Source organism: Myotis yumanensis, unplaced genomic scaffold, assembly GCF_028538775.1.
Source record: "Myotis yumanensis isolate MYYU_CA2020_CCGP unplaced genomic scaffold, mMyoYum1.0.hap1 SCAF_7, whole genome shotgun sequence".
Classification (NCBI taxonomy): domain Eukaryota; kingdom Metazoa; phylum Chordata; class Mammalia; order Chiroptera; family Vespertilionidae; genus Myotis; species Myotis yumanensis.
In genome coordinates, this window is record NW_027223758.1 from 91,161,225 (window position 1) to 91,186,609 (window position 25,385).

At 46.7% G+C, this 25,385-nt stretch overlaps 1 protein-coding gene across 1 annotated transcript in view; it reads left to right on the top strand.

The window, feature by feature from the left end:
* Positions 1-25,385, top strand: part of CDH2 (cadherin 2) — a 195,929-nt gene that overhangs the window by 127,890 nt on the left and 42,654 nt on the right. The window contains exons 3-6 of the mRNA XM_070421240.1: positions 16,326-16,552; positions 18,652-18,798; positions 20,453-20,608; positions 24,076-24,220. Coding sequence (XP_070277341.1) covers positions 16,326-16,552; positions 18,652-18,798; positions 20,453-20,608; positions 24,076-24,220 — 675 coding nt within the window. The remainder of the gene's footprint in view (positions 1-16,325; positions 16,553-18,651; positions 18,799-20,452; positions 20,609-24,075; positions 24,221-25,385) is intronic.

A 25,385-nucleotide genomic window follows, 5' to 3' on the forward strand; every position in this document is an offset into this window, starting at 1 on the left:
TTACTATGTAGTTCCAAAGAACTGTTCTAAAGAGGAATTATTTTTCACCTGTTCTCATTGACATTCATTATTTTCAAAGGGCACAACACACAATTTGAAACTTAAAGTACTGGTGTCGTTTGGTCTTCAAGGATTTATATTCATGAAAACATGGTGATGAAAGACTGGTCTGTTGTAGGAAGCGTTGTGTGTCAGACAGCATCACGTGCGCTTTTGTGGCTTCTTGTGATGACATCTTAGCAAGAGACGGGCACCTAGGTGAGGCGTCACGGTTGATTAATGCCAACGAGGCTCGTTCCTCTAACGAAGAGGCCCCCTGAGTAACCGAGGGGATTGCCTCGCAGTAGCGCGGCTGCCCTTTCACAGATAATTCCATGGAATGTGATGTGTGGGTCTTACCTTGGCTTTGGCGTGTGTTGCTTTTAAAAGCTGGAGAAACATCCATTGAAGATAATTTTATTCCTGTAGGAGTTCTCCTTGCTTTATGCCCCAGAGAAGCCATTGGCTTTCCCTTACAACCTGCTCAACAGCAAGAAAAACAGACACAGCAACGATCCTGAGAGCGGCGTGGGCGGTGATGGGCACCCCGGGACCTGTTCCGACGTGGGGTTTCCGACGCCCGGGTGCATATTTTTAGTGCCGCCAAGTTGTCAGCAGCCATCGGTGAGAGCCCCACACTCCCGCCGAGGAGATGAAGACCCAAGGCTGCTTAGAGCGAGTCCGTGTGGTGGAACCATAGCAGGTCTGGGTTTGCTGGCTGTAGTCCACTGCTTATTTCATTTTACTTTTATTTTTTTACCTAACAAAAGAAAAATGGCTGCTATCAACAAATGAGCAAAGGACAAGTGCTGGCGAGGATGTGGAGGAAAGGGAACCCGAGGGCACTGCCGATGGGCATGCAGACTGGTGCAGCAACTATGGAACACAGTGTGGAATTGCCTCAAAAATTAAAAATGAAGCTACCATCTGACCTAGCGACTCCACTTCTAGGAATGTATCCTAAGAAGCCTGAAACCCCAATCAGAAAGGATATATGCACCCCTATGCTCATAGCAGCACAATTTACAATAGCTAACACCTGGAAACAGCTCAAGTGCCCATCAGTAGACGAGTGGATAAAAAGCTATGGTCCATGTACACCATGGAATACTATGCACCAGTGAAAAAGAGGATCTCTTACCCCTTGAGACAGCATGGAGGGACCTGGAGAGTGTGATGCTGAGCGAAATCAGCCAGTCAGAGAAAGACAAGTATCACATGATCTCACTCATATGTGGAATCTAATGAACAAAACACACTGATGAACAAAATAGATCCAGAGACACAGAAGCATGGAACAGACTGTGGAATCTCAGAGGGTAGGGAGGCAGGGGGGAGAGATTAACCAAAGAACTTATATGCATAACCCATGGACACAGACAGTGGGGTGAAGGCCTGGGGAGAGGATGGAAAGGGAGTGGAGGAGGTCAATGAAGGAAAAAAAAAAGGGATATCTGTAATACTTTTAACAATAAAGATAATTTTTTAAATGATAAAAATCGCATTATCAGCGCCATTTCTTTCTGTTCAAAGGAAAGGATGCTATGTCGGACTAGTTGAGAGTATGGTTCAATAGGGTTTAAAATTATAGTGTTTTGTTGAAGATTACTTATAAAATACATGAGATTAGAGTTGGCCTTTGTACAAAGCAGGGTTTTTATTTAGTGTCTTTTAGCTTTATTAATAATTCATCTCATTAGGTGGGGAAGTTGCTGCTGTACTGTACTCGGAATGAAAGCGCAGACCCAGCGCCCCCGTTGGTTGGGCTGTAATTTATACAGGACGTGCTCGTTATATAATGAATCCGATTCCTCTGTGTGATTTGTGGAATCAGTCCTGTTGCTTTATAATCACATCGTGCATATTAGATTGTGTATTTTTGAATGATCCCCGTGTTTAAAAAGTGCCACTGATGGTCTTTCTCATATTAACCGGTCTAACCCAGGGGCCCAGGAAAGGGGGAATGCTGAGCTTTTTTATAAAGACCGTAGGGCATTTACATTTTAACACGTCATCCTGCTGTCAGACACGCGTGTCACACACACGCTGCCCTCACCTCTGTGAGCCCGTCCGTGTGCATCAGTGACTAGATCTTCAGTTGGTGCCTTTGCTGGCACCTCCTCTTCCAGCCTCAGGGATTTCAGTTACCTGCAGACTGCCATCCCTGGAGGAGACTTCCGCCCATAAAAATTCCTCCCCACAAAGATGGTTTGTCCTCAACGCACCGAGCCAGACAAACTAGCCCTCGGAAACAGTCCTTCACAAATGCTCATCCTTACCAAAGGCGGGGGCGGGGGGTGCGCAATTGAGCTGGTCCCGGCACCGCTCTTATTCATTTATTTAAATTTATTGATTTTTATTGATTTCAGAGAGGAAGGGAGATGGAGAGATAGAAACATCAATGATGGAAGAGAATCATGGATCGGCTGCTTCCTGCATGCCCCACACTGAGGATCAAGTCCACAACACAGGCCTGTGCCCTGACCGAAATCAAACCCTGACCTCCTGGTTCATAGGTTGACACTCAACCACTGAGCCACGCTGCCCGGCAGCCCCGCTCTTGACAGAAACACGGCTGCCTCTGTGAGGACAAGGTCACTGCGGGGCTCTGGCCCTATTACTGATGAAGCCCTTGACTTCCCCTCCCCCCACGCAGCCTGTTGAGTCCTGCAGTGCTCCTGTGCTTAGATCCCAAGCTGCCGTGTCCATCACATTCTCACTGATTGCTTTCCTCCCCTCAAATATGAATGTCAGGAGCTTTGGTTTTGTCCATATTGTTCTGTGTCGCTTTACTTTACTGTTAGTAATTGCAGGCCCTTCTTGCTGAATGTAAACTCTAGAGATCAGGGACCTTGCCGCATCCAGCTCTGCCTGCCCCTGAAACGGCAGACCAGGAATCAGTTGGATAATTTTCGTTTTGACCAGAAATGGAAGTGTCCCTTGGCCCTGAAATGTGGGGGGTGCCCTGTGAGATGACCCCAAGAACTCCAGTCGGCAAGGCCAGGCCACCTCTCAGTGTGACAAGGTAATTTATACCTGTGGTCTTTAGCTTCCCTCTGTGTAGAGGTGGGGAACTACTGTAAGAACAACAAAAAAGCTCATGAAAGTATTCGGATCGTTGTAGGTTAGGGGTGGGGAACGTGCAGCCTGTGGTTGTCTAAGGCCTGGGAAATCGTTGGGTCTGGCCCTGCCATGGCGTTAGGGGTGAGTTGATGAAATGTTTAACCAAATACAGCAGGCTCATTTTTAAATTAATAATTCTGCATGGCCCACGAATGATGTCATAGATATCCCAACGGCCCTTGGCAGAAAGAAGGTTCCCCACCCCTGTGATGATGTCCAAATGAGGTACATCACAAGCATTCTGAACTCCTTACCCAGAAACAGCAGTGATCCTGTATAATAAAAGGGTAATATGCAAATAGACTGAATGGCAGAACAACCGAACAACCAATCAAAACGTAATATGCTAATGATATGCTAAGGTTGCTCAACTGCTCGCTATGATGTGCACTGACCACCAGGGGGCAGATGCTCCTACCGGTAGGTTAGTTTGCTGCTGGGTTCCGGCCAATCAGGACTGAGCAAGATGGGCCAGACACCCCTGGAGGCCTCCTGCAGTCCCTCCCAGGCCTGATCATGGCCCGGTGGGGTCCCTCAGCCTCGCCTGTGCCCTCTTGCAATCCGGGACCCCTTGGGGGATGTCAGAGAGCTGGTTTCAGCCCAGTCCTGCAGGCCGCTCCCCTTGGGAGGGCGCCAGACGCAGGGCTCATGGCTGTTGAGCGCTGCTGTGGCAGCACAAGCCTCCCCTGCTCAGGACTCATCCCAGCAGGCACAGGGGGGCTGGGATGAGCGTTCCGCTCGGCAGGTAGAAGCTGCAGGCAGTGTTGGACTGTGAGTTTCGACTCGATCCCTGCAGGCCAGTCAGCGGGACCCCACCCATGCATGAATTCATGCGCCAGGCCTCTAGTGAGAGTAATATTTGACTACTTACTCCGTTCAGAGTATTGTGCTAAACACTAACCTTTTATGCGTAGATAGATAGGTGCCCACAAATATGTAGAAAACAAGTTAGTGATGTCATTTACTTGTGCTGTTGGCTCTGAGAAAGTGGGCACAGTACCCACCTTCCCTCTTTCTCTCCTTAGAGGAAGGCGTCCTGTCCCCACTCACTGAAGCTAGGTCACCATCGGAGGTTGAGAGGCTGAGCGCACAGGTTTCCTTGTTAGTTCTCACTTGTGCCCAGTTCTGAAGGGACTTCATGTGGGCATGAGTGCGCACGGCCCACACTGTGTGGCTGCTGCCGGCCTGGCCATTACTGCTGGGATCTGGTTGGGACGTGTGCGTTCCTCCTGCACGTGTTCAAATTCCAGTGGTGGTGGAGGCCGCGTGATGTTTGAAAGACAGTGTGGTGGGGGGGGGGGGGGGTGGACAAATTAAGGAAAAGTAACCTTAATCGGCACAAAGTCTACAAAGACCAAAACGAACCTAACAATCTTTTTCCTGGACAGTTGACTGAATTGCTTGCTGGTTTTCCAGGTTTTTTTTTGCTGTTTCTACTCTTGATTTTTCCTCTCCTCCATCGTGCCTTGTGTAATATTTCAAATATACAGAAGAGGACCTGCAGCAGGAATTAATTTGACCTGTTGGAGGGGTCACAGGTCAGCTGGCCTATGTGGAGGCAGCAGCTGGCGGGGTGTGTGTGTGGGGGGGGAGGGGGGGGTAGGACGGGAGGCAAGGAGCAGGGGGCTCCCAGCGGGGCTTTGTGAAGGATTGTGTTCTCCGTTAAGGATTTGGTTTAGCCGGATCTGATTGATGTGTTAAAAGGCCACCACAGGTGTCATGAGGAGTGGGACTGACCGGCCACTCAGAGGCCCCAGACGTGACTCAGTGCAGATAATGGCTGGTGATTAGAAGGTAGCGGTAGAGGTGATGAGAAATGGCCCTTTTGGGGACATATTTTGAAAGTAGAGCTGGCACGACTTTCAAATGGATCACATTTGCAACGAGACAGGAGTCGAGATCGACCCGTAGACGCGTAGCCTGAGCAGTTGGGCTGCCTGTCTCCCGGGGAGTTTGCTGGGGGCGGGAGTGCATCAGCTTGGCTCTGGCGCCGGTTCCGCGTGAGCTGCCCGTGGAGGAAGCAGGAGGCCGTTGGATGTGGAGCTCTGCATCTCAGGGGAACCGTCCCGACTTGAACATACACACTCAACAGTCCTCGTGCTGCCTGTGGCTTTGAAAACCTGTGGGCTGGCTGCGATCCATGGGGTGAGATTGTCGAGAAGGGAAGGTCCTGGACTGAACCACGAAGCATCTTAGAGACGGAGGAGTGGGCCGTCGGACCAGCGGGCCCAGCAGGTCCCATGAAATCAGTTTCATGTGGAGTCCGTTAGGTTCCGGCGGTTGATTTTGTCGGCTGCCCTTGGCAGCCGGTTTCTGGATGTGCGGCAGTTTGGGGGTTGCAGGCTCCTTGTGAGTGGGGTTTGGTTTTCCTCTCAGCCTGCCCTTGCCCAGACCCGCCCGGCCCCCAGCCGCATCGCATCATATCAGGTGGCACCGGAATGCTGTGCCCACTTCCGCTCACCTTCAAGCCTCTCTCCTTTGCAAATTGAACTTCCAGTTGTCCCTGCTTGCTTTCTATCCAGGTAGCAGCTTACATTAATTCTATTTCTGGGTATTCACCTAACTGTTGAGCATGCCTAGATGTTGTCTTGGTTTAACTCTCTAGACTTCATTGTCGTTGCTGTGTATTTGGAACAAGGTGGTGTGGTAGATGGATCAAAAACATGGACCCATTGTGCCACTCCATGCTATCCTGCATACCTGTATTTCTGTCTATAAGTCTCCTTCATACCTGTATTTCTATCTGTTTTTGGTGCTTATCTCTCTCTTTTTTTATTTTATTATTTTTTTAATCCTTACCTGATGACATGCTTAGAGAGGGGAAGGGACGGAGGAGAGAGAGAGAGGAACATCGATGTGAGAGAGTAACATCGGAACATCGATCGGTTGCCTTCTCTATGTGCCCTGACTTGGAATCGAACTGGTAACCCTTCGATGCTCAGGACAATGCCCAGCCAACTGAGCCACTCGGCCAGGCTATATCCCTCTTTTTTTTTTTTTTTAAATAGTCTTTTTAGGTGAAAACTTCACATTTCATAACTATTTTATCATTCCCATCTAGATGTGTGTTTTCTGGCATTGTGTCAGTTATTTACATCTGAAGTTTTATTTCATGTTTATGCCTCTGGAAGTCAGAGGTCCACTCCAAGTTGATTTTTGAAAATGGAGTTTTTAATGTGTTATTCTCAAACAGGAGCACTTGTGGAGGCCTTCAGGCTGGAAGGCATTCTGCTTATCTGCTTACCAGAACAGAATGTAGGCACTGGCTTATCCTAACTCGGTTATTGCCGCTCATGCAGACTTTGGGAAAAGCTGAGTTGAAAGCAGATAGTATGTGCCCAGGCTACTTGCCTTCACATCAGCGTGGTTAGTGTAATAAAGACCCTTTCATACCGCCTGGCGTATTTAATGGGCCAAATTAAATGGGCGAAATCTTTATCTCTGTAAAATGTAAAGCCACCTTGACCCTCCCTGAGTGTACCTGAGGGCCGGCCATCAGTGCGCCAGGCAGGGAAGGGAGGAGAGTCATGCCCCCTGCAGAGCCCTCACGCCCCTGAGATGTTTCCCGCTGAAGCCACGGCCAGCAGCGCGCAGGCCACGGCCCACGTCACAATGAATCCCATCCGCTTCCATGTAATTGAGAAGCGGAATCGTTTCTCCAAGAGGAAATGTCAACCCACTAATGAGGGGGAGGCTGATGACTGTCCGTGGAAGCGGCTATGCCAGTGGTTCTCAGCCTTCATTGTGTATTTGGAACAAGGTGGCGTGACCAGCTATGCCAGTGGTTCTCAACCTTCTGGCCCTTTAAATACAGTTCCTCATGTGGTGACCCAACCATAAAATTATTTTCGTTGCTACTTCATCACTGTCATGTTGCTACTGTGATGAATCGTCATGTAAATATCTGATATGCAGGATGGTCTTAGGCGACCCCTGTGAAAGGGTCGTTCGACCGCCAAAGGGGTCGCGACCCACAGGTTGAGAACCGTTGAGCTATGCCAACTGCTGGCGCTGTGTTCACAGCGGTGACACCCGCCGCCTGGGGCTGGGATGGAGGGACGGGACTTTTCGAAGAGGATTTTTTGGGTTTTCGTTTGTTTTACACCAATGGAAGCATTTTGAAAGGACGGCAGCTCTGGACGCTGTACTGATGGAGGAAGCATAAAGTATAACATCTGCACCGCAGTGGCGTTCAGGAGAGCGTTGTTCAGCTTAAGCGCTTACAGGTTGTGTGAAATCAAACGCGTGACCTGTAAATAGCTCTTGATCACTGGGATGTTAGTGCATTAAAATCACAGCCCACTTTTGAATGATGTGTCAGATCAATTGCCCTCGTTTTCCATGTGGCTTCGTGTGGCAGATCAGAGCGAGTTGAACTGGATCTAAGACATACTGTCTGTAGGCTGTTGGCAGAGTACGCTCATGCTACGTGAACAGCTGTGTCGGGCTTATGCAATCATGCCTAAAACGGTGGGCTGAGACAAGAATAAAAAGGTGGGCTGGGAGACGGTGCGTTTTTCCAGGTTACACAGTGATATTTATCCAGTAATAATGCATGAATGGAACTTATATTAGAATGTGTGAATTGCTCTTTAGTACTTGAATTGCGTTGGTAACTTAGGGAATTTATGTAATTGCTTTGAGTAACTTCATTGGCTTTATGAAATAACTAGTCACATGGATGAAATTTTTATGGAATCCCGCATATACTAAATACTTAATGCACATGTTGCTAATGTTCAGAAAGCATAGCCTTTAGAAATAATGTGCGTAATATTGTGGGGTCTGGTATTGCTTTTGCTAAATTTTTATAGTTTGCTGTCTGTAGAACATCCAACTTCACTATTTATGAAGTGGTTTCCAGTAGGTAGTGAACTGATGTATCTTTTGGGGAAATAGGCAGTAAGAATTGGGAATTCAGCTTTTAAACTATAAGTTATATGTTGTTATGGCAAATTTTCAAGAGCTGTTTTGTATATATTATTTATTTGTATATGACCATGACCTTTTTCTCCTAATAGTGTGCACAAAGAAATTAATATTTCTTAAGTTGCTCTAAGTGTTTAGGATAAAATCTCACCGGTTTGTTTTGTAACTTTACAATCAGCAAATGGTTTTGGATGTGATTGTGTAAGAGTTCAGTGGGCTTGAATCTCAGTTATTGGGATACCATGTCATACCAGTAGGGCTAATCTGCTTAATGAGCATTCAAGTTCCATAAAACATAACACGTGATTTTTACCCTGGTGTGCCCGCGTCTTATAATAAAACATCTGTCTTTTCGGGGGGGCATTTATTCTTTCTGGTCTCTGTGGCACCTTTTGAGGCCACATTGCTGAATAGATTTAGTTACAAGGCTTATTTTTCCCTTTCTAGTGGTGTTTTTGCAAACTCCAGTTAAGAATTTCTGTCTTCAGTAAATTACTACAAAAACTCTTTGATTTCTGGTTTCAGTGAAGTTTATTACAGAAACTCTTTAAAAATTAACATCTTACAAAAATTGTAAACTAGGGTCCTTTTTATTGTTTAATTGAGATGAATAGTTTGAAGCATAGGGCTGACTGAATTGCATCAACTTTCAGAGAATAATGACCGTCCTGTTGGGAAGTTTCCACACACCCTGTGCCCCGCCAGTCATTCAATCAGAGGCGGTGGCCCTGCAGTGCAATCTGTTCATGAGCACATTCTGCAGGAAGGAGACCAATTCTTCCTGGGCACTGAGCATTCTGTATCTTTCTAGCTGGATTCTGTCGGAGGAAACCATTTCTATTGACTTTCATGGCATAGAGATGCCTGGAGGAAGAATATCAAAGAAGGAAACAGCAACTGACAGTCTCTGTGAGTTATTTAAAGGCATAAAGGGAGAATGTGATCATTCACTGCTTTTTCAATCGTATAATATAGAGAATTGTATGCACAGCATCATGGGACTATTGAAAGTCTAAACTTCATAGTTTTGATGTTGTGGTCATTCTTTTAGATCATCTCTATGGCTTGTTTTTATATTTTTCAATTTCATATCAAAGACAAGTATCATAGATCTTTACTCCTTTCTTTTATTTGTGGCAACTTGTATACAGGTGTTAGTTAAATATCACATGACTTTTTGGAAAGGAAGTGAAATAACAGATTCTCTAATAGAACTCAAGTGGAGAATAGTATGGAGTTTCCTCAAAAAACTAAAAATGGAACTCCCATTTGACCCAGTGATCCCACTTCTAGGAATATATCCCAAGAAACTAGAAACACCGATCAGAAAGGATATATGCACCCCTATGTTCATAGCTGCACAATTTACCATAGCTAAGATCTGGAAACAGCCTGAGTGCCCATCAGTAGATGAATGGATTAGAAAACTGTGGTACATCTACACGATGGAATACTATGCTGCTGTAAAAAAGAAGGAATTCTTACCATTTGCAACAGCATGGATGGACCTGGAGAGCATTATGCTAAGCGAAATAAGCCAGTCAAGAAAGATAAATATCACATGATCTCACTCATTTGTGGATTATAATAAACAACATAATCTGATGAACAAAAACAGATCCAGAGACAGAGAAGCATCGCTCAGACCATCAAACCTCAGAGGGGAGGTAGGGGAGGGTGGGGATAAGGGGGAGAGATCAACCAAAGGACTTGTATGCATGCATATAGGCCTAACCAATGAACACAGACAACAGGGGGGTGAGGGCATGAGTTGGGGGGGTGTGGAGGGGCAATGGGGCGATAAGGACACATATGTAATACCTTAATCCAGTGGTTCTCAACCTTCCTAATGCCGCGACCCTTTAACACAGTTCCTCATGTTATGGTGACCCCCAACCATGAAAGTATTTTTGTTGCTATTTCATCACTGTAATTTTGCTACTGTTATGAATCGTAATGTAAATATCTGATATGCTATATGTGTCTTCCGATGGTCGCGACCCACAGTTGAGAACCGCTGCAATATTTTTTTCTTTTGTTGGGGATATACCAAGGCTTTTAAGAATGAGAAATATTTTTTTGTTTTATGAATTTAATCTACAGTAAGTTTGATTCCCTTGTATTTCATTTCATATAAACTTTATGCTAATTTGGCTGGACTGAAAGGGGTTAGGCCCCTCGCTCGAGCTGGGTCTTAGCAGACATGCTGGGCTGGGACGCGCTGCACTCACAGGCACCGTCCGTCTTCTGGGCCCAGCACAGAACCCCACTTCCTCACGCGGAGCCCTTTGGGAGGCAGGCGACCCTTCGGGGCAGTTCTCCATGGAGGGGGGGGGGGGGTGCTCCCTCATCCCAGCTGTTCAATCTTCTTCTTGTTCATTTTCACCCAAGAATATGTTTCCATTGACTTTTAGAGAGAGTGGAAGGGAGAGGGAAAGACAGAACATTGATGTGAGACACACATACCAATTGGTTGCCTCCTGCACACGCCCTGACCAGGGCCCGAGCCAGGGAGGAGCCTGCAACCAAAGTACATGCCCTTGACCGGAATTGAATGCAGGACCTTTTGGTCCACAGGCCAGCACTCTCTCCAGGGCTCAGGCATGTTCTCTCATGGCTGCCCCTGCGGAGAAAGAGGGTCTGGACTCTCCAGTGCTCCTGCTGGGAAGTGGTGTGTGTCACTTCAGCCCCCAGGTCGTCATGACCAAAGCAAAGCACGTGGTCTTGCCTAAGATCTAGGGAGACGAGACGGGGGCCTTTCTGAATGTCTGGGAGGGGGAGAAAAACGGGAACTGCTGGTGACTCGGTCATGCCTCCCGGAGCCTTCATATTCCAGAGTGTGGCCACATACGTGAGCGTTGCCCGAGAGAAGGCCAGGAAGGGGCCAGGTGGGCCACAATAGCAAGGTGCTAACGCGTGACGGCATCTTTATGATGAGACAGTTTACTAATGAACTGGCAACGCGTAAAATACGCTGCATGACTAGCACTGAGTGTGGGAAGACAATGCAAAAAGGCCGAGGCATGTGTAGGAATAAAAATATTTTGCAGTGTTTCTTACAACAGTTTCTAAATATGACGTGATGTTTTACTTGAGCAAAAATTGTAAACCATATGTTAATATTTGCAACTTTTTATTCATATGGTTTATGTAAACTGCTAATGCATTTAATATGTCAGATCCGTGGTTTTCTGTGAATATTTTATAAGGATATTATGGTTTTATGGTTAACATTACCTTGAAATATTGCTTTAACAGTAGAAGGTACTTCCCTGATGTTTAATTTTGTATTAATCATGTTAACACAATAACTCCATATTATGTAAACTATGCAATAACTGTAATAATAAATTTCCTGTTTAATATTATGATATTTTTAGCCAAAAGAACCCATTTAGTTCTATATAGAGTAGTTTAAATAATAGTCTATATATATAAAAGCCTAAGTGACCGTTAACGACCAGTAGACTGAACGACTGGTCATTGCACGCCCACAGCCAACCTCCTGCAGCCGGCCAACCTCCCACGGTCCCTCCCCTGCAGAGTGAGCGAGACAGCCCCGATCGCCAGCCAGGCCGAGGGACCCCACCCATGCACGAATTCATGCACTGGGCCTCTAGTTAAATAATAATCTGGTGGATCAAGACTTTTTTTTTTAGTCGCATAAGGAAATTTCCTTTTCTTTTATGTTAATGAAGTCTAGAGTTTCTGCTTTGAGTGGGGGGTCCCTGTCTGAACATCTTGCGTATGCATTAGTGGGGCGCATCTGTTACAACCAATAGGGTACATTAACTGAAGTCCACAGGTGACAGCAGGATGCACTCTGGGTTGTACAGGTCCGTCCTGACAAATGCGTAATGTCATGTATCCACCGACTATCCTACAAAATAGTTTCACTGCTAAGGGTGCATTTTAATTATTTTTTTTTTTATGTATTGTCACCTTTTCTTCAAAAAAACACATGTTAAAATAGGATGAGCCCAGCTGGCATGGCTCAGTGGTTGAGCGTCGACCCATGAAGCAGGGGGTCACGGTTGGATTCCCGCTCAGGGCACATGCCCGGGTTGAGGGCTTGATCCCCAGTGTGGGGCATGCAGGAGGCAGCTGATCCATGATTCTCTCTCATCATGGATGTTGCGGGGTTACCCATTGTATGCGTTTGTCAGGGCTGTCCTCAAATAATACGGACTGGTGGCTTACACACAGAAACCTCCTTTCTCTCACCTCCAGAGGCTGGAAGTCCAGGACTGAGGGCCAGCAGGTTCGGTTTCTCTAAAGACCCTTCTCCTTGAGCTGCACATGGCCACCTGTTGCTATGTCCTCCCAGTTTCTTTCCTCCATGAACATGAGTGTCTGTGTCCAAATGTCCTCTTCTTATCAGGACACCAGTCAATTTAGAAGAGGCCCCACTCATATGAGCTATTTAACCTTCACTACCACTTCAAGAGACATGTCCTCATTCCAGTCATGTTCTAAGGTGCTGGGACTTAATACATCAACCTGTGGATTTGGGGGAACATGACTCCGTCCATATCGCCCATTGAAATTAGTATTTTAACTTGTGGCTGGAAAACAGTGAAACCTGGCTGTCATTGATTAAACATGTGAGCCAGGCCCTGTACATGCCTCACTTCGCAACCACAAGAAGTTAGAGCTGAGGTTTCACCGAGGAAACCCTGGTCGGTTGGCAATGGACTCATTTTCATTGATGGTGTGGAGTCCACTGAGTGTGTGTACAACCGGAATTGTATCAGATGAAACGTTTCTGTAAAGCTGAGTCATGCCCAGAATGTTGCTTATTTTGTTTTAACATTAGAGCAAAGGAGAACGAGCATTTGTTTTAAAAGCACAGAATGATTTCATAGCATATGTATTGAACCCGTTCGTATTGGTTATAGGTTAGGTCGCACGGGGGTGATAGAACGAGTAATTGTCTCTAAATCACCGACTTTTATGCAGCTTCCTCCAAAGGGCTCTCTCCAGTGCGGGCCCCCTGGAGCTCAGCCCCCTCTCGCTCAGGGGATGCGCGATGACCCGTGTAGGAAAGGACACATTTTCTTGGCTGACGCGACGCGTTTTTCCAAGGCCTCCTTCGTTCTCTCCTGCGTCGCTCTGACACCTGAATCCATTGGGCAGCTGAGTACCAGAGTAACAGAACGGTCAGTCCCCAGCCACAGCGAGCGGGAATCTTCCTCTTCTTGTAGAATGCGCGCCCCAGCCGTCGGGGGCTCCAGCCGCCTGCCCCGTAGGACATTCAGTGAAGAATTCCTTTTGAAGATGCTGTTGACGGTAGCATTTTCCAAGACCGAATGTGGCTTCATCCTCTTCACAGGCATTTATCTAACCTCGTTGCCATTTCTTTACCTTCATTGTTTATTTAAGTTACTTCTCAATAACTTAAGACGCGTGTATTTCAATTCCTTTAGGCTTTTGGAGGAGGAAGGAGACCGGGAGCCAACTAGCCATGGGCACAGGAGTCTCTGGGCTTTCTTTCTCCTGTTCCGTGGAATGGAAATAACGAGCCCCAGTTCGGGAGGCAATAGTTGAGGTTCAAGTAGATAAGCTAAGCGTCTTGTTCAGTGCCCGGCTTTCATCAAATACTCCTTCTTTTTCTTTCACTACCAGCAGCCTAATACAAAGCCAAATTGTTTGAAGCCCCTGCGGTATTGTGTTTCCATGGACAAGAAATGTAAAAACAAATTAAAAGTAAAATGAAAGATGCAGCGCCTCTTCAAGTGAGGGCGTAGATGCTGTCTTCTGAGGGACACCCCGTTGATGGTGCCAGCACTGTGGCCTGCAGGCCTGGCTCTGGAGCTGTGGCGTGGAGAATGGGGGTGGTGGTGTGAAGAAGGGAGAGGGGGGCGTGGAGAATGGGGGGGGTGAAGAGGGGAGAGGGGGGCGTGGAGAATGGGGTGGGGGGGTAGGGGGTGGGCATGGAGAATGGGGTGGGGGGGGTAGGGGCTGGGCATGGAGAATGGGGTGGGGGGGTAGGGGGTGGGCATGGAGAATGGGGTGGGGGGGGTAGGGGCTGGGCATGGAGAATGGGGTGGGGGGGTAGGGGGTGGGCATGGAGAATGGGGTGGGGGGGGTAGGGGCTGGGCATGGAGAATGGGGTGGGGGGGGTAGGGGGTGGGCATGGAGAATGGGGTGGGGGGGTAGGGGGTGGGCATGGAGAATGGGGTGGGGGGGGTAGGGGCTGGGCATGGAGAATGGAGTGGGGCTTTCAGACAAGGTGATGCCCGTGGGTGTGGGCCACAGTGGGGCAGGAAATGACTGAGAAATCTGTCTGACTGGGCCGAAATGTTTTAGAATATGTTGTAAGTTAAACCAAAGAGACCACGGGCACAGTAATTGAGAGTGTTGCATACTGGGTAATATTTACAGTGATACAGAGGGTAAGCGGGCGGGAGGAACTCATGGAGTGGCCGGCAGTGGCCTGGAGCAGGGAGGAGCCCACCCAGGGTGCAGACGCTTCTCCCCGGTGCGAGTCAGGGAGGATTGATGCCCGAGTGGGAAAGTGCAGGAGAATGGGTCATATTTCTGCTCCAGATCACATGGTCTTCAGTATCGTGAATACCGCGTGTGATATGAAAGGTACTTTTTATACAAAGAGATGATAAAAGTTTTTCATTTTGATGGCTCAGCAGGGTCCTCCCAAACAATACTTCTTTTCATTGTGTCGTCGGACATAAAAAATAAGCAGTAGATGGCATTGTTCTAGAGAAAGGAGTCCCATTTTTCACTTTCAAATCGCAGGTCATGTGGGTTGGGTAATGAAGTATCTTCGGGGACACTTCTATTCCAAAGACAAATAACGTTGGTTTAACATAATTTAGTGTGAGGTATAATAGCTTAGTGTGAGATACAACTTTTTATTTTGAATTGTTTGAAAGATGAAATATATGGGATTATGTGGAAAATAATATATCCAGTGAAGTATTTTATTACTGTTAGCGAGGACTTTATGGTTATGGAGGGGAATAAACAGGCTTGTTATATGTGCTCTTGAGCACATCTCATTGAATTTATATTAATAGAAACAAAAGAACTGTCATCAATGCGTATGTGGGACGGGAATATTCATAAATTTCCTTAGATCCTTGAAAGAGGCAAATGGTGTATGTGATTCTGTCTTGTAATGTGTGCCTGTTGGTGCCCTCCCAAATGCATCCTGTGGAATTATGGTCAGGACATAATCTCACATGTTTACAGAACCGAAATAAAATTGCTTTTTCGTTGATCCCTCATGCTATTCCCGCTATTCCCGTGTAATTTTTCTTCAGAGAGAATGATTAAGGATTTCAAAGCAAATGATGTTTCTTAAAGAACGCTTTCATTATTTTATAATTTTATTCCGACTTAACACATGTCTAGTTCTACATTCGTAAGTTCGCCGTTTAACTTTTGTCATCTGATGAGACATAAGTGATAGAGATTGTTTTTAAGAAAACACTTCTTTAACTTTAGATCATCACATGTAAGAGAGAGATAATGAAGATACTGAAGGCTTTTTTGTTGTTCCCCTCTTAAGACATAGATATTTCTAGTTAACATTTATTTTGACATACACTTTTATTTTCATTTGTTTGAAAATGTGTAAAATTCGTCCTGCTTTAAGGAACTATGACAAGTGCCATGAAGACTAGAAATTGCAAATTGTTCACCTTTTAATTATCACAGGTTTTGTCCTTCTAGAGTAGAGTGGGCATTCACCTTGAATAAATGCTATCACTGTCTTCCTTGTAGCATTCATTCAGAAATTAGGTATTAATTCCTGAGTTCCAGGAAATATGCAGGGAATGCTAGGTAGCTGAGAAAATGTACTCACAAGTACCTCTCCTGGGGAATGTCAGGCTAGGAGACTGTGGTAGTGGAGTTCAGATGACTGCATGGACAAGGAGCGCAAGGGGTTGGTTCTGCCGGGTTCTGAAGGATGTGTAGGAGTTTGCTGGGAAGTGGTAGGCAATGTCAGCGAGGGGCATGGGGAAAGCAGGTGGGTCTGAGGGCCCAGGGGAGGGGGAGGAGAGGCAAAGGCTGTGCCACAAGGAGACGCTGGGGAAGGACTCAGAGCCACAGTCTGATCTTCTCTACTGTGACGATCCCTGGCAGGAGGTAAAAACGCACCTTTTGTCTTCCGTGTGAACTGCATTGTACCCTTTAGCCTGAGCAGGACGCAGATTTTGGTGCTGGTTGTTTCTGCTTTTGGAGTGTAACGTGCGCATTCTCTTTTATAGTGAAGTTCAGCAGCTGCGATGGGAAGAGAAAAGTGCAGTATGAAAGCAGCGAGCCGGCAGACTTCAAGGTGGACAAGGACGGCGTGGTGTACGCGGTCAGGAGCTTCCCCCTGTCCTCCGAGCGCGCCCGGTTCCTGGTCTACGCCCACGACCAGGAGACACAGGAGAAGTGGCAGGTGGCTGTGAGCCTGAGCCTCCAGCCCGCCTCGCCGGGGGCTGCCCCGCAGGTAGGGCACCCACAGCTCCCGTCAGATTGTGCACTTGGAACCACAAGCACCCTTTGCTTCACACCTGTGGATGGATGCCCAGTGTTTGAATTTTCATCAACTTCAGTCCCTCCAAGAGTATTTTGTTGTGTTTTCAATCTTATAAGATATGTGGACAAAATGTGTTTTGAGCAACCAGAACTCATATTGGAACCAGGTTTGTTTACACTTTGAGATTTATAACTGATATTAGAAGTAGCCGTTTGTTTTAAATTTATTAGAAGCTTTACACGCTCTTAAATATGAACCCCAAAAGAAACAATCCCTTGCAAGATTTCACCAGCCGAATGTCTGAGGTGTGAGTCCGGATTTACGGTAGTGACGGGAAAGTGCTTCTGGCAGGTCAATGGGGTTTGTCTTGTCCCCTAATCATCGAATTGGGGAGTGGGAATTATGTACCCACCAACATGGCCCTTAGGAATAATGTGATTCCCTCTGGCGGAAGCTGCTATAAGCCAGGATACAATAAGTAAGATTCAGGACAGTCGGATTCAATTCGACAAAAATGGATCGAGCACTTACTTTGGATAAGTCCCCATGTTAAGAAATGTAAATAAGATACAATAATTTCCTCAGTGCAGTTATGATTCCATTCTTCATTCGAATATTCTACTTCTTTGAGCTAATTGGAGAACAGTCTGAGGGGATTCCACACTCATATATTCTGGTTTATGATTTTGTAAACTGTGACTCTTACATCTTCTGTATTTATGGTATCGAGAAAGATAAGAGGACACACATTCATTTCTGGTATTTAATGGTAAGTACGATATGCACACCAGTAATCAAATACGAATAAACATATCGGAGGGAAAATATGTATCATTTTTCTTTGAGGCCAGCGTCCGGCTTTCATTATGTGGAGCGTAATCAGTGAAACGATTAACTGTGGAAGGGGAACCATGCCGTTAGGGTAATAGAAAGTGAGCAACTGGTGACGAATCGAGTGAAAAGTTGCTTTTATTGTTGGTGGTGCGAAGTGTCGCGGCAAACCAGCTTGGATATTCCCACTGGAGCCGCAAGGGCTAGTGGGCACAGTGGCCACAGAAATACGGAGAAACAGGAAAACGCTGGCACCCGCAGAGATTAATGCCCTGTGTGCAGCATCCATCCCGGCTGACATAGGTTTAGAATAATTACAGCATTAATCCTGTGCGATTTAATAGGGTCATAAATATCCGAGACGTTCCTTAGCAGGACGAATTAAAATTCTCTCGGAATTCAAATTATATTGTCGCACATCAAGATCTAAATTTAATGTACAGCAGCGCATTACTTGAGCTGTGGTTTAAACTAATGAGAAATATATAAAAGGATCTGTTACATTTGCCTCCATATTAACTGCTATCTAAGGTGGTTTGTAGAAATTGCAGACAGTTTACACAGCTGGGCCACATAATAAATTGTTTGGAATTCAGTTTTCCAATGAACAGTTTAGCCTGAAAATTTTACAGTGCTCTTTATTACTACTTTTTAAAGATTTTAAAATTGAGTTAGAGAGAGAGAGAGAGAGAGAGAGAGAGAAACATCAATGTGAGAGTGAGACATTGCCCGGCTGCCTCCTGCACGCCCCCTGCTGGGGATGGAGCCCGCAGCCAGGACATGTGCTCCTCCTGGAATCGAACCAGCAACCCCTCGGTACACAGAATGCCCCCCAACTAGCGGAGCCACGCGGACCAGGGCTTCTTATGTTCATAAGGGGGCGAGGAAAGGGCCTCTCGGACTTCTATTTTTTTATATATATATTTTATTGATTTTTTACAGAGAGGAAGGGAGAGGGATAGAGAGTCAGAAACATCGATCAGCTGCCTCCTGCACTCTCCCTACTGGGAATGTGCCCGCAACCAAGGTACATGCCCTTGACCAGAATCGAACCTGGGACCCTTGAGTCCGCAGGCCGACGCTCTATCCACTGAGCCAAACCGGTTAGGGCCGGACTTCTATTCTTGTTGGTAATGAACTGTGATGCCTACGCTTCCAGGTACCCCCTGACACTGATGAACTTTCAGAAAGTGTTTCTCCTGGTACTCAGGAATGTCTTCTTGTGTTTCAACGCAAAGGGGCCCCAAGAAATTGAAGAAATAGTGTTCCCACGACCGCCGGCCAGGAGCGATGGGCGCCTGCAGAGGCAGAAGAGAGACTGGGTCATCCCTCCGATCAACCTGCCGGAGAACTCGCGAGGCCCGTTCCCGCAGGAGCTCGTCCGGGTGGGTGGCGTGGTTCTGGTTGTCTCGGTGGCGGGGGCAGGTGTGTGTGAGGAGCGCTTGGTCTGCTTTTCACAAGGCGGAGTTTCGGGCGCACATCTGCTAAAAATATTTTCTATAGATGCGATGTCTTACGTTGTCTGGAGCCTCTTCTCATTTTGGCTGTCGTCTCGGAGGGCGGTCTGTAGGTGGAGCTCCCTGTAGCTCCTGAGCTCCGTGGAGGGAAAAGTTTGTTCAATGTGTGCAGACAGAAGCCCCGACTGACTCCGTCATTCCCACCATCACCCCCTCTGCCATGAGGCACACGCACCTCAGCTCCCCTGACCGAGCTGCCCTCCCCACCGTGGTCTTTGCCCCCTACAGAGAGCGTTGGGGCCAAAGGAAAAATAAAGAGGTGATGGTTGCTAAAAATGCCAGCACTGAGTGCATTGGAGGGTTTTTAAAAGGAAAAAAAATGACCTCTGATACCATTAACAGAATCCCAGGGGCGTGCAAAAATACAGGCTTTCACCTCTGAGGAGTCCTTTTTGTTAGTTCCTCTAAATGCACACCATCAGATGCGGGGGGCGGGGGGTGGAAATTACAGACAGTTCTGTGTGTTCAGCCAAATTAGCAACCTGTTGTTTATCACAAAAGGAAAATAAGAGAAAATCATTGTGTTTTCATTTTTTGAGAAAATAAGTGTTTCTGTAGATGATTGATTTAGCATTCCAATACATACCTACTGAGAGCTGTGTTTTTTAATAAGTCATTTTCTGGGTTGTATGTGCTATTTTTATTACATTACAATTCAGATGAACAGCGAATGACATAACCCTAAGTAATGGTGTTCCTTATTTTTCTACTTTAATGGAGAAGGAGAAAAAATAATTGTGCCTTACCTTTAAAAAGGTAAACTAGATTCTGTTTCTGGGTCAAGCGTATGTACCTAATGCCCGTGTGTCTCTTACTGTCACTGCCCGCAGGCCTGCGCTCCTGCCCTTTCTCTGCACGCTCCCCCCTCCCTTTCTGTAGCCTCAGCCAGGGTGACTCAGGTATAAACTTCCTTTTCCTGGGAGTCATGGTCTTTGGAGGAGAAGGAAGTGAGCCCATGAGTATAATTCTGGAGAGTATGGAAATATATTTTAAAATCACGTGTATGATTTGTTGTCAATAGGAGTTTGCGTGTATAAGTGCCACCTGAGAAGGATATGGAAATCTCATTGCTAGGCTCCACCATAATCCTAGTGCTCCCCAGCGAGGCTTTTCACGCTCTAAACGATGGCTTCTTACCCTAACTGAGGCCAGCAGTAAACCGTGTTTTCCCATGAAGTTGTCATTTGGATGATATTCTAACCTGCAGGTTCCCAGGGTAGAGTCCGATGCTGCTTAAAAGCCGACGCTCCTTCATGTTGACGTTTGGCTCTGCTTCCGGGGAGTGTGCTGTTAGATGTTAACATCGTCCCCGTCTTTGGGGTGATAGGGGGAGGGCATCTCTTTTTGAAGTCTGTTGCCAAGAAAGCAGGACGAGGGACAGGCCTGGGAGCAGTGCCCTGGTTTTCCGGGAGGCGATGGTGTAGGTTTGTAATTGCAAAAGGGCATGAGGTGTGGCAGCCGTGTCTCAGGTAATGAGCTCACTTGGTCTCACCTCTAATGTGATTGTCTTCTTGACCCTCAGATCCGGTCCGATAGAGATAAAAACCTCTCCCTGCGGTACAGCGTCACTGGGCCCGGCGCTGACCAGCCTCCGACTGGCATCTTCATTATCAACCCCATCTCCGGGCAGCTGTCCGTGACCAAGCCCCTGGATCGAGAGCAGATAGCCCGCTTTCACGTAAGATTTCTGCAGATGTCCTACGTATGAAGTCTTCTCTGTGTGCGCCGAGGGTGACCTGCGCCTCTCATATCATTTAACAATCCTCCTATATAATAAAAGGCTAATATGCAAATCGACCAAACAGCAAAACAACTGGTTGCTATGTCATGTGCTGACCACCAGGGGGCAGACACTCAATGCAGGAGCTTCCCCCTGGTGGTCAGTGCGCTCCCACAGGGGGAGTGCCGCTCAGCTAGAAGCCAGGCTCACGGCTGGTGAGCGCAGCAGCGGTGGCTTAGGCAGAGAGCGGGCCTAAGTGAGGGGGTGCAGGCTGGGCTGAAGGCCCCCCCAAGTGCACGAATTTTGTGCACTGGGCCTCTAGTATGTATATATTTGTGTTGACTTCAGAGAGGAAGGTAGAGGGAGAGAGAGATAGAAACATCAATGATGAGAGAGAATCATTGATCGGCTGACTCCTGCATGCCCCACGCTAGGGATTGAGCCCACAACCCGGGCATGTGCCCTGCCTGGGAATTGAACCGTGACCTCCTGGTTCATAGGTCCACACTCAGCCACTGAGCCACGCCGGCCAGGCTCATACCAATCTTAAAGCTTTGCTTCTGAGAGTTCTAAGATGGAAAATGTGCTTGGAGCCTTTTCCATGTCCTTTCATCATGGTATTATCTTCATGGGATGGATGAATACTCCTGGTTAAAGAGCAAGAGGTACGGAAGACGGGAGTGGAATCGCCCCAAATTGCGTGACCCTGTACTCACGGATGCCTGCTTCCAGATCCATGGCCAAGGCCTTCTGAGAACAAGTGTGCCCATGGGGTCAACACCGTGCATGGGAATGTGGAGAGACCACAACGTTTTTAATAGCTGGACAGGATGCCTTGAACGTACAGCCTGCAGTTTTAAAACAGGTTCTTACTGATAGACATCTGCGCTTGGCGCTTGCACTGTATCTGTTCCTCTGGCGTCGTTATTGCCACCAAACAGAGACCTAGAACGTGGATCGCGAGCTTTTGTTCTGTTGTCTGTTGACAGTGCTCCCTCCAGGGAGGTGGCCGTGTTGGTCCTCCTGGGAATGGAGATCTCTCCTTTCCTCATAACCGTGCTAACACTGGGTTTCACCAGTCGGCCAGGATGAGCAATCTTTTCTTAGATGTCGTAACTAATTATGTTTCTTATGTTAATCCTTATTCGTTATTGTTCTGTGCTTTCATTTTCTTACTGAGTTATAACTGCCTTTTGCATATGGTGATATGTTCATATTTTTGAATACATGCAGGGTGGTGTAAAAGAAGGCGTACAGTCGTGAGTACGCGCAACACGGAATTCATTCTTATATCATCCTATCTAATAAAAGAGTAATATGCAAATTGACCATCACCCCAACACACAAGATGGCCGCCACAAGATGGCTGGCAGGGGAGGGCAGTTGGGAGGGACCAGGCCTGCAAGAAGGGCAGTTGGGGGTGATCAGGCCTGCAGGGGAGGGCAGTTTGGGGCAATCAGACAGACAGGCAGGTGAGCGGTTGGGAGCCAGCAGTCCTGGATTGTGAGAGGGATCCCAGATTGGAGAGGGTGCAGGCTGGGCTGAGGGACACCCCCGCCCCCCGTGCACAAATTTCATGCACCCTAGTTATTTATTAATTGTTGAGTTCTTTTCCATCCAAACATTTGTAAACCTACTTTTGCCCCATCCTGTATATATTTGAAACTGATTTTCCCAACTTAGAAATAACGCTGGGTTAAGTGTTTTAAGATGTAAGAATTACCTAATATGAAAATGTGAGTTCCAGGAACTTGTTTCTGTTTTCTGTTTTTTTCTGGTCATACTTATACATTTTCCTGGAACAGGATTTCAGCAATTTTTTCATGAGTTTAAATATAGAAGCCTAAATTGATCTTTGTTACTTCTTTAATTTCCACATGAACAACTAAAACTTTTGATGAAATTACTATTTTTTAGAGGAATACGTGCATGTTGCAAAAACTTTTCAAATAAGATAGAAATAAAATTTTTCAAATAATACAGTATTAATAAGAACGTGAAAACAATTTGTAATCCTAGTTTGTAAAACTAACTTATTTTAAACACATTGATGCTGTCCTATAAGATGTTTTGCTGTGGATAAATTCATAAATGTTTTCTTTCGAAATTAGAACCATTCTCGGAAACTAGCTTTTGCCACTTTGCTATCATAATATTTAACATGTTTTCATGTCAGTAAAAATTATTTATTTGCCCTAGCTGGTTTTGCTCAGTGGATAGAGCGTCAGCCTGTGGACTGAAGGGTCCCGGGTTCAATTCCATTCCAGTCAAGGTCACATGCTTGGGTTGCGGGCTCGATCCCAAGTAGGGGCTGTGCAAGAGGCAGCTAGCTGATCAATAATTCTCTCTCATCATTGATGTTTCTCTCTCTCTCTCCCGTCCTCTCTGAAATCAATAAAAATATATATTTTAAAAAAAATACTTAAATCAAGCATGTCAAACTTGTGTCGGGCCCGCCAGCCTTGAGTTTGACATGTGTGATTTAGATAATAAATTTTGATTGCTCCAAATTATTTTGATGAATGAGTGTAACATAATTTTGACACCTATTGGTGGATATTTGTTTCACGTATTAAGTAACCTCTAATCAGAAAGGGTGTGCTGGTGCTTCTTTAACTTGGTAAAGCATATCCCACAGAAAGCAGCGGCCAGCATCATCCTTGATGGGAGAATCATGAAAGCGTTCCTGTTCAAAACAATTCCATGGAATGCTCCAGGGCTGGTCAAAGAATGAAATGGGTCTCTCTGTGCCAGGTGAAAAGATTTTGAAGATATTCTTCCAAGAGTAGCTGAGTGATTATATTTGTTTAAAAAGAAAAAAAGAAAAGAATAAATTTCTAGAACACCTACAAAACGAAGGACTTGAGCTTGAGAGAAGAACAACTGTTATGTATTCATGTACTTCAAGGTTTCTGAGTGCCTTTTGCAGTTATAAAAACCAAACCTAGTGTGAAAATTCCCTCTGCACACAATTCTTCCTGGGTTCCCTCCTGTCCCCTTGGTCTACGTGAGTGCTCTGTGCCAGGAGCAGCTTTTTAATTCCCCTGAATCATCAGGATGATTTAGCAAAGGGATTTGGGCTCGGAATGTTACTGGCCTTGAACGTGGGCTCTGCCAGCGCACACAGCGGCGTGACTCGGGCTTTTTTTGGGGCTCGATTTTTCTCTTCCAAATGCTGGTCCCTTCTGCCTCCGTCTTTTGAATTTGGATTAAATGAGTCAAATCCATAACTGGCGGAGCGTCACTGTGGGCCTGGGGCTGCTGCATCGATGCTGGCTGGGTGGAACTCCGCTGACAGATGTCGCTTCTGTTCTCCTGCTGCTCGGTGCCTGGGTGCTGGTGGGTAGCCTGGTGAGGGTGGGTTTTATCTTCTCACTTGAGACATGAACCTGCCCGCTAGTCCCGTGTTCTGATGGCTTTTGCAGCTGCGGGCCCACGCGGTGGACATCAACGGCAACCAAGTGGAGAACCCCATCGACATCGTCATCAATGTCATCGACATGAACGACAACCGCCCCGAGTTCCTGCACCAGGTCTGGAACGGGACGGTGCCCGAGGGCTCAAAGCCGGGTGAGTGCTCCCGGGTCACTGGGAGGTCGGCATCGCGGAGAGGCGCCCGGGGGCCTTGGAGTGGCGTTTTCTTTCGTCCCTAATGCTTTTGGGGGGAAAGGAAGGTAGCTTTGGGGAAACCTGATAGGAGAGAAAACGGGAAAATGTCATTCTACTTTGCACCATGATTTTCCCACCTTTGATAAAGTAGACCACGTGTCTGAGTCTATAGCGTCGAATCCATAGTGGGGGATCCTTCATGCTCAGGCCAGGGCAGCTAGAAAGTGGGCACCAGCACCCAGGGCCTCTGCCCAGGAAGTACAGAGCGTATCATATTAGTCACAGCAGCAGCCAAGGGGCAGTTGGAGAGTCCAAAAGGGACTTGGGCCTGGTCGGCGTGGCTTGGTGGTTGAGCATCGACCTGTGAACCAGGAGGTCACAGCTTGATTGCCAATCAGGGCACATGCCCAGGTTGTGGGCTCGATCCCCAGTGTGGGGAATGCAAGAGGCAGCCGATCCATGATTCTCTCTCATCATTGATGTTTCTCTCTCTCTCTCCCTCTCCCTTCCTCTCTGAAATCAATAAAAATATATTAATAATAATAATAATAAAATGTACTTGGTGTTCCTGGGACCAGCTGATGTGGTAAGCCCAAAGGCAGAGAGGGACTGGGTGACGCTGCCACCCTAGATCATGTCCTTTTGGAATAATCTCAAGTCTCCCGCTGCTCTCTCTACTTATCCATTACCGTTCCTCCAGCTGGTTTGGACTTATTTGATCCTAGTGCTTTGTAGATTTCCCTTCAAAATGTCTAATATTTGACATTTCGAAGTCCCTTGAGATTGTTGCAACGTTCCTTTGATCTCCAAGGAAATAATGAGCCGCAATGCCAACCCCTGTGCAATGTACCAAAACAGTAACGCATGGAGGGGTCCCTGATGACCCGGCCAATGGAGCATTCGTCATTAGGCACCAGCTCACTTTCCCAAGTGACTGAGGCCACGGGAGGCTCGCGCTCAGCATCTCATTCCCGATGCGACTGCGTAACAAGAAAATGGGTCAGAGGGCAGGAACCGGTGGCCACAATACATGTCGCTAATGGCACCCGTCTCACGTGTTAGCTGCCTCCTTTATAAATGAAGGTCTGAAGTGATCATTTACTTAATCTAAAGTGAATTTGCCTTC